This window comes from Staurois parvus, unplaced genomic scaffold (genome assembly GCF_062004578.1).
Source record: "Staurois parvus isolate SC_StPar_1 unplaced genomic scaffold, SC_StPar_1.0 ptg001171l, whole genome shotgun sequence".
Lineage (NCBI taxonomy): Eukaryota > Metazoa > Chordata > Amphibia > Anura > Ranidae > Staurois > Staurois parvus.
The window spans coordinates 307,667-321,210 of NW_028318967.1; the positions used below are offsets into that span (position 1 = coordinate 307,667).

General features: G+C 41.2%; 1 protein-coding gene across 1 annotated transcript in view; it reads right to left on the reverse strand.

Moving 5' to 3' along the window:
* Positions 1-691: 691 nt before the first annotated feature.
* LOC149438982 (rho GTPase-activating protein 7-like) overlaps positions 692-13,544 on the reverse strand; it is a 93,719-nt gene continuing 80,866 nt past the window's right edge. Inside the window, exons 12-14 of the mRNA XM_089659606.1 lie at positions 13,172-13,392; positions 7,039-7,212; positions 692-1,041 (exon numbers count right to left, since the gene is read on the reverse strand). Coding sequence (XP_089515732.1) covers positions 951-1,041; positions 7,039-7,212; positions 13,172-13,392 — 486 coding nt within the window. The 3' untranslated portion in view covers positions 692-950. The remainder of the gene's footprint in view (positions 1,042-7,038; positions 7,213-13,171; positions 13,393-13,544) is intronic.

The window sequence follows — 13,544 nt, forward strand, 5'->3', positions numbered from 1 at the left end:
GCCACTCTGTGATAGAATGACAGGAGGCAGGAAACCTGAATGTAGTTTAGCGGACAAGCCCATCTGCAGCCGCTCCTCAGGCCCCCTTCTCTGCAGCTGATGGGGCTGGTCCCTGTACAGTGAGGCTGGTGCTACCCCCCTTAGCAGCAGCCCTGGGTATATGTGCTGGGAGCATGGTTTGCTGTGCACTCGCAGCACATATATGGGGCCCCACAAATAAAGACCCACTTACGTGAGGCCGCTCATCAGGAAGAGGTTAATCAAGCTAAAAAAAAAAACCTGTATTAAATATTTTTCAAAAACTACTTTTCCCATTTTTTTCTGTAAAACCAATTACATGTATTGCATAACGCAAGGTAATCTACATTTATTAATTTAGAATTGTCACAAAAGCTATGGGTCACAAAGCATTGTTGTATTTTGTATCGATTTTCTCAAAGCATCGACCATGGTTTCTTTTTCCTTATACGCAAAAAGTAAAGTATTTTACAAACATGTACAATATTATGCTTTTTAATACATAGAATTGTTGGTTCTTTAGTCATCTTTAAAAACAATCATGCGCTTCATCTCAAAAATGTTTTTACAAATAGTTTTTTTATATATATATATATATATATATATATATATATATATATATATATATATATATATATATATATATATATATATATATACACACACACACACACACATTTAGAATACATTTAATAAATCTGTCATAATGTACCATTTGTGTATAAATAAAATCTGTATGTATTATAAAATTAAAACAAAATTCAAGTACCTTTCCTACATAAAAAAATTTAAAAATAATACACGCAGGAACTATTTAAACCTAGCCAAAACTGTTCATAAAAATTGCATTTGCCTTTCTGGTAACATTCATTTTGCTGCAAAGTCTACAGGAAACATCATCCATATGGCTTCTCAGTTCATGTCTTCATTGCTTATTTCTTGTCAAAGGAGCTTTTTATTCTCTGGATCTCAGTGGCACATGTGTGACCAAAAACGCTATTGTACCATTCACTTGTACGACCCCTGTAAAAAACAAAGCTTCACTGAATACGTGAAAAAAAAAAAAGAAAAAAGAAGGACAGAGGTCCATCTAGTTCAAGAAAATAAATACATTGAAAACCTTGTATAGAATCCTTTACCCACAGTTGATCTAAAAAGGAAGGCAAAACCCCAAGTTAGACTTACCAGTAACTGGTAGGAGTCTTTCCAGGACAGTAGAGAGGATAATGGAGTACTTACCATCAGGGTGGGACAACAGCCTGCAGGAACGTCCTGCAAGAAGACTGACCTAGCTGTTAAATCCATCCTTGGTTGCTCTACAGACCTAATCTGGACTGGCGCCAGACCTTTCTGCTCAACATGCTGCCACTGCTCTCTTAGAATGAGCTCAATCCCTGACAGAGCAACCAGACTCAAAAAACAGCACAAGCCTCTTTAATAGCAATCTAAGCTACCTGGCTTTTTGCACTTTACAGATATCCAAAAACAGCAGAAACAAGATTCTTGAAACTCTGAGTGATGTCCAGGTAACAAATCACGTATCTTCTGATATCTAATGTGTGAAACTCTTTCCCGAAGGAGGAAGACAGAAAATAGGAAGAACAAATCGTGTGTATGATGGAAAGTTGGATACCTTTTGCAAAAAAAAAATAAAAATAATAGTTCTCAAAACTGATCATGTTGGGTTTTTTTTTATAAGGAAAATTTGTCAAAAATGACTCAAAATTAGTCAAAATGGATTTATATGGATAAAGCCTGAAATTCACTAAATTCTCTGAGCTGAAGTGACTGCCACCAAGAGAACAATTTTCAACACGAGCAGTCTCAACATTGGTTCTTCTGCAGGTCTAAAGGTTCAAATGGCTCCTTAAATAGAGCCTGAAAAATAACTGAAATATTCCACTTTCAAGGGCATTGGCCTGGACCTGGCTAGAGCCCTAAAGAACCAAAAGAAAAAAAAACAAAAAAAAAAAAAACACAAGGGTCTTGCGCAAAGGTTCTTTCTAGACAAACAGTAAGGGCCACCACTTGCACATTCAGAGTGCTTGAGGTAACCCTTTGTCTATTTTTAGAATTTTTGCAAGACAGAAAAGATACAGTGTCTTGAGGAGCAAGACTGAGTTTCTCTCTGTTCAGGGCTGTAAAATAAACAGCCCATCAAAAACGTGCTCATTGAATTGCCATACTTAATAGCGTTGGCCTCTTACCTAGTGGTGTGTTGAGAATCTTTTGATTAACCACCTCCTGTCGGCCCATGTATATAAACGGCCGGACAGTGGCACTGCAGGGTCGAGTGGCCATTTATAAATGGCCTCCCTGCACCCTGCTTGTGCCTGCCCCCTGGGAGCACGCAGCACCGCGATCTGGTGCCTGCTGTGTCCTCCGGACACAGTGAAACACTGATCATCAGGTCCCAATCATGTGATCACTGATTGGCCAATCAGTGATCACATGCAGAGTAGTAAGCAAGATGTCACTTCTGACATCATTGCTTACTACGTGTGAAATCTGTGAATGATCACAGAGGTCACATGATACAAGGCCATTCACAATCACAGCTCACACAGTAGTTCTCAATAGCTGCAAGAATGCAGCTAGAGAGGAGAAATGTTTGCTTTTACAAAGGCTGTAAAAGCAATCAGTGTAAAAAAAAAAAAAAATCTTCACTACCCCCCACAAGTAGTAAAGTGTCACCATGGTGACACTGTACTGCTAGGGTGACAGTATGTAAAAAAAAAAACCCCAAAAACACGAATAATATAAAAAAGTAAAAAAAAATGTTTAAAAATGATAATTTTTGGTTATAAACTAATTTGGGTTTTTTTTTTTTTTTTTTTTACACTAAAAAGATAAAAAACGGAATACATTTTGACCAAGATTTATGATGAAATACTATTTATTTGCAAAATTTTATAAGAAAAAAAACACTTTTCAAAATTTTTGGACATTTTCATTTACATAGCAAAAAAAATAAAAATCCCAGTGTTGAATAAATACCACCAAAAGAAATCTTTATCTGTCTCAAAAAAAGGACAACAATTTCATATGGGTACAATGTTGCATGACCGCGCAATTGTCATTCAAAGTGTGATAGCGCTGAAAGCTGAAAATTGGCCTGGACAGGAGGGGGGTAAGGTAAATTGTCCATGCAGGTAGATGAAGGAGCAGCATCAAGATTAGAGACCAACAAAGGATGCAAAAGACAGAAGTATATGCCTATAAGAAAACAACTTACTTAAGGGTAGATCAAAGCGGTAGAATAGAAGCATGATAGAAGAAAATCCTTCTCCCAGGGAAAACAGCAGAACACTACTGCCAGTGGTGCACACGTGCCAATAACAGCCAAACAGAGCACACGCACTCGGTAACTCGGGCCATTGATTGTGAAGACATTTCTGCCTACATCACTTCTGGTGTGTGGAACACACAGGAAACAAACAGCAAGATGGGTCAGCAGCAACCATCTTGGATCCATGTGGTATAATTGAATACTGGCATTTGTATTTTCAATGCGAGTGCACACTTAGAAGTGTTTAGTTTGACTACTGCAAGAAAAATGACTGCACTATGGCTTTCTATTTTATTGGTTATTCATGATGGCCAAAATGCATTTGGAGGAATAAAAGATGCAAAGATCAGAAGCTGGAGAGGGGGGACTTAGATTTATGCAGTCATTCCAGGCAGCCTTCCAAGCTAATGTGGACCCACTTATTTATGTTAAGAGGGTCATGGCGGTTTGGTGAGAGCGAGCATGAAGAGAGCACTGGATTTGTGTTTTGGGAAGGATATGTTTTGTAGTCCACTGCACACAGTTTGCTGGAGCATATTTTGAGACCTGAATGAAGATCTGGATTTTTAGAAACATTTGTTTATACTTAAATTATATAACTACAAAGGACAAGTTAAAGCGGTAGTAAACACGCTGTCACCACTGCATCTTCACCCAGGTTTGCTTGAATTGCTTGAATGACCTCACTCCCGTGCATGTGCGCAGGAGTCACAGCCATGGCACAGAGCTCTGAAGGAATAGCATGACACACAGAATATAACTGGATACTAACATTTATAGGCAAAGTTGATCCAGGGAATATCTGATTGGAAGGAATTTTTTAACCCTGCAGGAGCAAATTGGATTGTGCTTTGCTGTTTTTTTTTTGCTTTCCTCTAGATCAACTGTGGATATAGGATTATAACTTTTTTTCAGCCAGACTATGTGACTATGTGAGCGCATGCACCAGCGATGTAACTGGCTTCCAACCAAGCAAGTATCTCCTAAACAGTACACGTTTGGAAGGGATTAATTTAACCTACAGGCAAGTTTCATTATAAGCTTACCTGTAGATAAAAATCAAATTCAGGAGTTTACTATAGCTTTACATGGACAATTTCACTTGATCATTTTTCACACAAGTATCCAATGAAAAACCATAAATTCATTTAATGTGATGTTACATATGTTTTACTTTAATTATAAGAGCACAGTATTTATGTATATAAGGGGAACACAATACGTCATTGTATTTATAACTCGGTAACCCAAAAGATAAAAGCAGTGACAGGACATACAAAACATCAGTAAACAAATAAGAAAAAAGAAAATGCCAGAACAGGTACTGTATAAAAAATAAAGAAAAACAAAGCTCTGAAACTGCTGCTGCTGAATCCCAGTCCAAAGACCTAAAATATATCTGAAAAAGATCCACAGAAAAATGGAACTGCTTATCTCATGGGCACATTTAGTAGTCTAAGTAGTATGACTAAAGACTTCCAACAGGAGAGTATGAACCTAAATAGAGGACTAATGCAAAAGATCAGTAGATTAGATCCTGAAAGTCTGAAGGACAAAAACTGAAGGGTGAGCCTGGGCTAAAGCCTAATTTTTTTATAGCACTATGACTGTTCCTGTGGAATGATGCATCAACCATATGTATGCTGCCATGAAGGCACCAGGAAACAGAACACTGGTCTTCTCTGTGAAGATCTGTACGGGGGGGAATGTTAGCACAAGTCTGACTTCTGTGCTCCCTAGAAGAATGCAAAACAGAAGACTGACCATGCTGGAATGGATGTACTGCCATGCCTGTTGTGGTCAGTTTTTAAAAGGAAAGCATGGGCGCTGGCAGGATCACCAGGGATTTCACACAAAGGAAGCAATACAAAGAGAAAACAATACTTGTTTCATGGTTTCATGGTATCAGACATATCAGGAATATTGAATGTTTGGGTAACATATACTTTAAGTCAGTTGCACCTTCGCCATTCGACAATTATAACCAATTTATTTCCAAGACAAAATGATCCGTCTAGGGCAATTTTAGCTTAACCACTTGCCTACCGGGCACTTTTACCCCCTTCCTGCCCAGGCCAATTTTCAACTTTCAGTGCTGTTGCACTTTGAATGACAATTGCACAGTCATGCAATATTGTACGCATATGAAATTTTTATTTTTTTCTCACACAAATATAGCTTTTATTTGGTGGTATGTAATAGACACTGGGGCTTTTATTTTTTGCACTATAAACAAAAAAATTAGAAATGTTGCAGTAGAAACAAAACTTTTATTTTTCAATTTTTGCTAACAGGTAATTTTTCTCCTTCAATTATGAGCACTGATAGGCTGCACTAATGAGGCAGCATTGATGAGGAGGCACCAATGATGCTGCACTGATATGCAGCAATGATGGGCACTGATAGGTGGCACTGCTGGACACTGATTGGTGCAAATGCTTGGCGGCACTGCTGGGCAGCACTGACAGGTGGCACTGCTAATCAGTGCCCTGATTATCAGGGAGTAGGCTGCAATGCCCTTAACAACTGAGTCATCAGTGGCCAGCGGGGTTCCTTCCCGACAGCTGATTAAAAATACAATTGCCGACAATGAAGAAAAAAAATTCAGGAAATAAAAACATGGCGCAGAGTCCCCAAAATCCATACCAGACCCTCACCCAAGCATGAAGCCCGGCAGGTCGGGAAAGAGGAGGGGTGTGGGGGTACACAAGCGAGCGAACCACACCAGGTCATATGCCCTCAACATGGGGGGTGTTGTGCAGGAGAGCCTTTGTCGGGTGCAAAGCGCTCTCTCAAGTTGGTGGCAGTGTTAATTTAAAAAAATAAAAAATAAAAAATTGTCAATCACGATGAAGGACTTGTCAAAAATGGTTGTGATTTTACTCTTGACACTTTTTGGTGAATATGTAGGGGTACAATATGGGAGGGCAGGATTTGGAAGCCCCCCTTGTTTAAGGAGGCTTCCAGATTCCGATAGGTCACCCCCAGGGCTGGGGGGAAGAGGCCCTTGTCCTCCAACATAAGGTGCTTTAGGGACCCCCCTTCCCCAACAGAACGGACTTTAAAAAGTAATTTGCAAACAAACCTTTGCCCAAAAAAAACACGTACCTCAGACCCAGCCTCCAACACTTCTGGGAACTCAAACTCACATGATGCACTCTTCGCTCAGAGCATCGCTTGTGGCTCCTAAGAATGTTGGAGGTTGGGATTGAGTCTTTTTTGAGCCAACCATTTGTTCATATATTGTTGCCTTTTTTACATTATCATTTTTTTTTTTTAATTTGTCACAGTCTTCTTACCTGCTTGGAAGAGACACCAGAGGGCAGGCAGAGTGCAGCTGTATCCCTCCACAGTCTAATGTAAGGGACATGCAGCTGAAACTAGAGTGGGTGCATCGTAAAATATGGAGACTCCCCGCTTGCATGCTTACTCAGTGGACTACGGCTGAAGTCCTTGGCTGCACTGACTTCTCACACAGCAATTGAAGTTTACACAAAATGGCCTCCCACTCACAGCACAGCCGCCTGCCACTGGTGTATATTTAGCAGAGCTGCCGGACCGAGTTCTGGCATTTCTGCTAGAAGAAATCCCAGTGCATGGGGGTAATTAGGGTTGCTACATGATCATCCCATTATCATACAGACGGGTGCCCCTCTAGAAAGGGCGCCTGTAGGCACATGCCTACAGTGCCTGTTGGGGAATCCGGCCTTGAATGATGCAATGCGTTTTACCTTGTGTCTGTCCTACAGACATGGGTAACTTTACACTTCTGAGTGCCAAGGTTTTCTATGAGGTGCTCACACAAAACAACATGTCCCAGGATTCCAGTGATCGGAACATCTTCACATTCAATTGAAGTTGCTGCCAAAATACAGGTGCCACTTTGAGGGTCAGTCCTCCATGTCCTGAAAAATAATGTATTGAATGCAAATATAGCAAAAACATCTTGTATAGCAGAGATTTACCAAGACCAAAGACAAAAATATGTTAGCACTCTAGTATGGAAATGACTGTCTCAATTATATATTCTCAAGGCTATTTGTAAAAAGCTGGAGAAATAAGGAATTTAAAGTTAAAGCCTGGACACTTTTTTTTTATTTCATATTCCCAGGAAATTAGTTAGCAACAATTCCCTCTACAAAGATAAACGTTTGCATTTCTTTTTAGGTTTTTTAAAGTGACATTAAAGGCATTTTGTTTTCTTTTTAAAATAACAAACATATACTTACCTGCTCTTTGCAGTGGTTTTGCACAGAATAGCCCCATTTCTCCTCTTGTGGGGTCCCCCATTGGCACGCATGGACCCTCCCTCCTGCCAAGTGCCCCCAGAGGAAGCAACTTGCTATGGGGCACCCAAGCAGGCTTGCTCCTTAGCCAATGCTCTGCTCGTCCATTCACACACAGAGCCATGGCTGGGGGCCCCCCACCCCTCTCTCTCCTCATGGTCTCACTTGGTGTCTCAGTGCCAATGAGGAGGGGAGAGTCCTCGTAGAGTCAAGGCTCTCTTGGACATCACTGGAACAAGATGGGGCTCTGGCAAGTATTTGGAGGTTGAGGGGGAAGTTTCCTGTGCTAAAACTGCAATAATTTTTGAGAAGTGAATAATATTTATTTTTTAAGCGAAGCTTCCTTTCACATGAAGGGTCCAAATCAGGTCTACCTCTCAGTTTTTCAGACAGACCTGATCGGACGCACCATTCACCCCTATGGACCGGTAGGTGTAAACAGACTTCAGATATCAGTTTACACCCACCTACCTTCAAACCAATCTGAGCCACAAAAAAAAACCAAAAAAAAAAACCACACTCACGCAAAGGGGGATCTGTCCCTCACACTCTAGGAAGATCGGACAGCATAAACTGATTAGATGTGGACCTGTCATCCACCTGCTATGATCAGCAGGGGATCAGCTGATCCAACTGGAATCTGTCCCGTGTAAAAGGGGCCTTAGTTAACCTAAATGTTACTATGGGACTTATTTAGGAGATCCCTCAGTACAGACACCCCTTCCCAGTGTACAGTGTAGACCCCTCTGTATAGACCTCTGCCCCAGTACAGACCATCTCCCCTATACAGCACACCAGTAGTGACCCCCCCCCCTCCTTAGTATAGGCACATCAATACAGACCCCTCAGTACGGATTCCTCCAGACAGTCATTCCCCCCTCCCCTGTACAAAACTTTCAGGAAAGTCATCTCCCCACCCCTCTTTCCCAGTACTGATCTGCAGGAAAGGACTCCCCCTCCCCAAACTTTCTCACCAGACCAGAAACAGTGACAGTTCAGAGAAAGTGAAGTCCTCCTCTTGGCTCTGTCATATGACCAGAACAGGGAAGGGGGCTTCCCCTCTGCCACTGTCATGGAAGCGGAAGCACCAGGTACCAAATTGCTTGGGGTGTTGTGTTCGCCTGCATTTTTTTTTTAGTTTTTGTGTTGCATGGCGTTGCAGTGACAGCTTCCTGATGTGATAGCTTAGGTGGGTTTGGACTATGATCTGAACATGCCTGAGATCATCCCTTATGTCCATGTGTTAATTCATCAAACTTGTCTCTAGAGACAGGCAACTGTTTGTTTTGCTTCAAAACAGCATCCAAACATGCCTTACCATTTCCTCTACATTGCAAATGTGCTGATCCTAATGTGATGAAACACCTCTTCTAGAATGGCGAGTTCTCTGTTAATTGCTCTGCTTGTTTGTGTCTGCATCAGATCTAATTACTCTTTAGACTTTAGCTCTCACCTGCAGAGACCAAGGATTGTGGGATACATAGTTTCTTCAAAGGAAATGTCTATTAGAGCCTTGATGTCTCAATAAGCAAAACCCACAAAGACATTATAAAAAACATTGGGGGCACCTATGTATGAAAGCATCACTTGCGCTACACGTTACATATTGCCACACATGCCGCAATGAGAGTAATAAATCTACGACCATTATTCATGGTCAACTCCAGTGCGATGACCTATGGGTGCTTTTAAAGCATCATCTATGGAATTATAGGGTACCAAAGTTCTTCACTGTTTTATGGGCATGTTCAATTTTAAGGTTTGATATATTGGATCTGTTTACTCGGTGCATCCTCATTTTATAACTTCCCCAAAAAATTGGGTAATACATAGCATTTGTTGGAAGTTGGTTACAAATGACAAGGTGAAGGCAACTGTATTAAAAACATTCTTCTCAGTTTTACAAAGGATTTCTTTTACAAAGAAATCTTCCTTGAGAAAGATATACAAGATATATATATCCAATTGTCGGTATAGGCGGGAGGTGACGTCACAAGTACAGGGACATTGCTACAGAGTGTGCACGGTCATCAGATTATTCACTATTAAATACAGGTTAGTTGCCAGTTTCTAGGGCCCAGCCTGTTCCTTGCGCTGCTCCTACTGTACTCATCATTAGGCACACACATGCTTGCACTGCATTAGTAACATTGAAGCAACACAACTCAGAAACAACATGCAGCAGGAAATATAGTAAGTGTGCAAATATAAACATAAAATAAATGAAGTGTACGTATAACAATAAACCAAGACAAAGGATTTGCACTGTTAGGTTTAATTTTTGCACAAAGGCTGTGTGTGTGAGTGCCGCAGGAACTGTTAAGAATCCGCAAAGGTGCTTCATGTGTGGCATTTACCAGAGGGGCAATTTGAGCCACTGTGAAGTAGTGCCAGAGGGAGGGTACTGCCAATCCACCAGCTAACCATTGACGATATAGCGTCGACATGGACAATCACGACCTGGAGTCAAACCAGATAAAGTTAAACAGTTTTATGTTGTAGAATCTTAAGAATATGGTTTGGTATGGGGACTGGCAGAACGATGAAATAGTACACAGTTTAGATAGGCAAATACATTTTATGGTGTAGATTCCAGGAGGCGAGAAGAATGATCAAGTCCCTAAATAGAGATACTTAACCTTGTAAAAGGTTTTGAAAGAGAAGACCGATTTGACACCTAAGTGAGGTAGGCCAGGCAAAGTGATAGTTGTCTTGAACATTCCCAACTTGGTCTGGAGTCAGGGTTAGGTTTAGTGCCTTAGATTAAGCCTCCTTGACTTGTAAGTTTGAGATGCGCCCGAAGACCGTGACAGCCACAAAGACTGGGGAGGGCAATATGGGGAGAGCAGATGTATATTAAGATGTCATCAGCGAAAAGCATTCATTTATGATGTTCCCCGGCTATCTCAAGGCCACGGATGTCCGGGGTTGGCCTGAATAGTCATGACCAAGGGTTTAAATGCCAGGATGAACAGTATAGGGAGGAGGGAGCATCCCTGTCTCATACCCTATTCAAATTGGGAAGGGGGCTGAGGCGAAGCCTGCATATATATGTCAGGGTGATTGAAGGTTGGGCATAAAGAGCTGAGATCCATGACAGGAAATGTTCATCAAAACCCCACTTCTGTTGGGCAAATAAACATATAATCCCAGGAGGGGGTATCAAATGCCTTACGGACATCAAGGGACAACGGCATAGCAGTTTAGCTGCTCTGTGTACATTGTCACCCGCTCCTTTCAGTGGGACAAAGGCTACTTGGTCTTTGTGGATTGGTTTACCCAATAATGTGTTGTCGGGTTGCCAGGATCTTGACTAAAATGTTCATGTCAGTGTTTAAGAGGGATATAGGGCGATAGTTAGGCCATGAGTGAGGGTCCATGTCTGGTTTAGGAATCATGACCAGGTTGGCCTTCAGAGACTCCTGAGGAAAGTTTCCCTATTTGAGATGGTTAAAAGTACACTGCAATTGTGCTGTAAGGAAGTCATACCTTATTGTAGAATAAAGAATTGCATCCATCCAGGCCAGGTTGTTTTAGGACATTGAGACTTTTGATGGGAGCCTGGACTTCGTTGGTGGTAATGTCTGCATTTAAATGTTCCTGGTAGTGCACAAGGATAACAGGAAGTCAGGCTCTACTACAGAATGCCTCAGCCCAGGCCCCAGAGGTCAAGTATAGATGAGATAGATTGTGTTTCAAATTCAGCCAAAGCTCCCTTTGGGTTGCTTGTGAGAGTGTGCTGCCTTGTATGAAGAGCGATTGGTTTTATCTGCATGGCGAAGCGACACAGACGTTTCACCAACATAGTGTTAGGTTTATTACTTTGGACATAGAATTTTTGGTTGGCCCAGCCTATTTGCCTTTCCGAGATGTTAGTAAAACAAAGCTCAGCTCTTGCCTTGTCCAGGCGGATTTCAGGGAAGAGATCACAATTTGTCCATCACTTCATGGTGTGAAAGTAGCGAATCATTCAGAGCCCAGTTTGATGGTTCAGATTTCTGTATCAGAGATCGTCAGAAAATGAAAACTGGGTCATGATCTGACCAAGTCACAGTAGGAGTACTTATCCATGCTGAGGTGAGTGATTAATTTGGAGTCTCGGCCTACGAAAATGGCCACTGTGGCATGAGTGCCAAGTAATTCCAAGAGGTAGGAAAGGAAGGGTAGGTTGTTGACATTGGGAGCTTAATAACAGAGGATGGTCACTTCAGCAGCCTGATGGATAAGACAGGCAAAATGGGTGGAGGAGCAAAAGACTGCAAAGAGTGATCAGAGTTTCAATTGGAGCGCTGGGGAAACCCTGTGCTTAGAGAGGGACGACAAGAATCGATTGGGCTAGGGACAGTATGGTATAGTCCAAAGATCATGCAAATGTAAGCTAACAGTGATCTGCCGATAAATATGTAATGGTTGGCTGAGGGTCTGGCAAATAAGGTTTAATGTTGAAAAATGTGAAATAATGCACTTGGGAGCGAACATTCATGAGTGTTACTCGCTAGAAAGTGAACCTTTGGGAGAATCCGTGATAGAAAGCGATCTGGGGTTCCTAACAGATCACAGGCTCAGGCGTGCATTTCCAAGCTGCAGTAAAAGGGTATTTACTTAGGAGATAAGACTAATTCTACCACTTTACAAAACAGTGGGCCAACTACATCTTGAATATGCTGTCCAGTTCTTGTCACCAGTCCTCAGGAAGGATGTGCTGGAGCTGAAAAGGGTCCAGAGAAGAGAAACAAAGCTAATAAGGGGAACAGAGGACAACTAAAAGCATTAACCTTATCCTCCCATTAACCTTATCCTCCCTGGAGAAGGGAAGATCAAGAGTGGATATGCTAGCGCTATACAAATATCTGAATGGTGATTTCAGCATAGGGAGAAAACTATTCAGTCTCGGGTCACTTTAAAAGACACATAGCCACTCAATGAAGTTGGAAGAGAAGCAGTTTAACCTCAACCTGCATGAGGGGTGCTTTGCATGCACTGCTTCTATTGTGATAGTACAAAACAGTGAGGAGTTGAATGAAGATTTAAAATAAGTGTTAGCCAAGAGTAATTTCTCCAAAAGCCTTAGGACATCAACAAAAACTGGGGACTCCCTAGGCATAGTGGGGATGCCAAGGGGGCGTGTCCTTTAACTATTTTCCAGTGTTCAATCACCTAAAAAGGTACCAGCTTATAACCCAGGGTGTATGAATATTCAGCCTGTGCCTTGTACTGTGCAAATAGGAGACAATTTTCATGATCTATTTCTATTCTAGCATGTATTACTATTTAATTTATGATTAATAATTGCTTTTGACATATGTAGGAAAATGATTTGCCCTGGGAATCAAATATACTAGGTACACCAATGCAAGGGGGGGGGGGGGGTAGTGCTCTGTAGTTCACTAAGGTGATTTGGGCAAGGCTAATCATGCTTAAGAGAACACTGCAGAGTACATTAGAAGACAGGACAGCAGTGGATATATGGCCGAATCATCTGGCATTTTGTTGTATTTGTTAGTTCTGTAGAAAGGAATAATTATCTGGTACTGCTCATGTACATGTTACTACATTAATTGCATACAGAGAAAATTACCTTAAAATAACATATTCCTTGTATGGTATTGGAGGCATGCTCTCTGTAGAGTAGTGGTAGATTTCAGTATCTGCATCCAGAGTATCTAAAATTTTGGACTGTTGTAGACTTGGATCCCATGTATGCTGTTCTCTAAGAATATATTGTAAGGCCACGTATGGTGTTGCATTAAGTTCAATGGACACTTTCCATAACCTGATCGGATAATCATTACTTTCCACCTGAGAAATATACACAAACCATCAGCATTACAGATCTCCAGATATTTGGATCTATAATTTTATTCCAAATCTATAGAAACAATTGAGTACTGTCCGTGATACTTTTTTTATTTGCACTAACATACAATTTTGAGGACAAGCTTTCGGGGTAT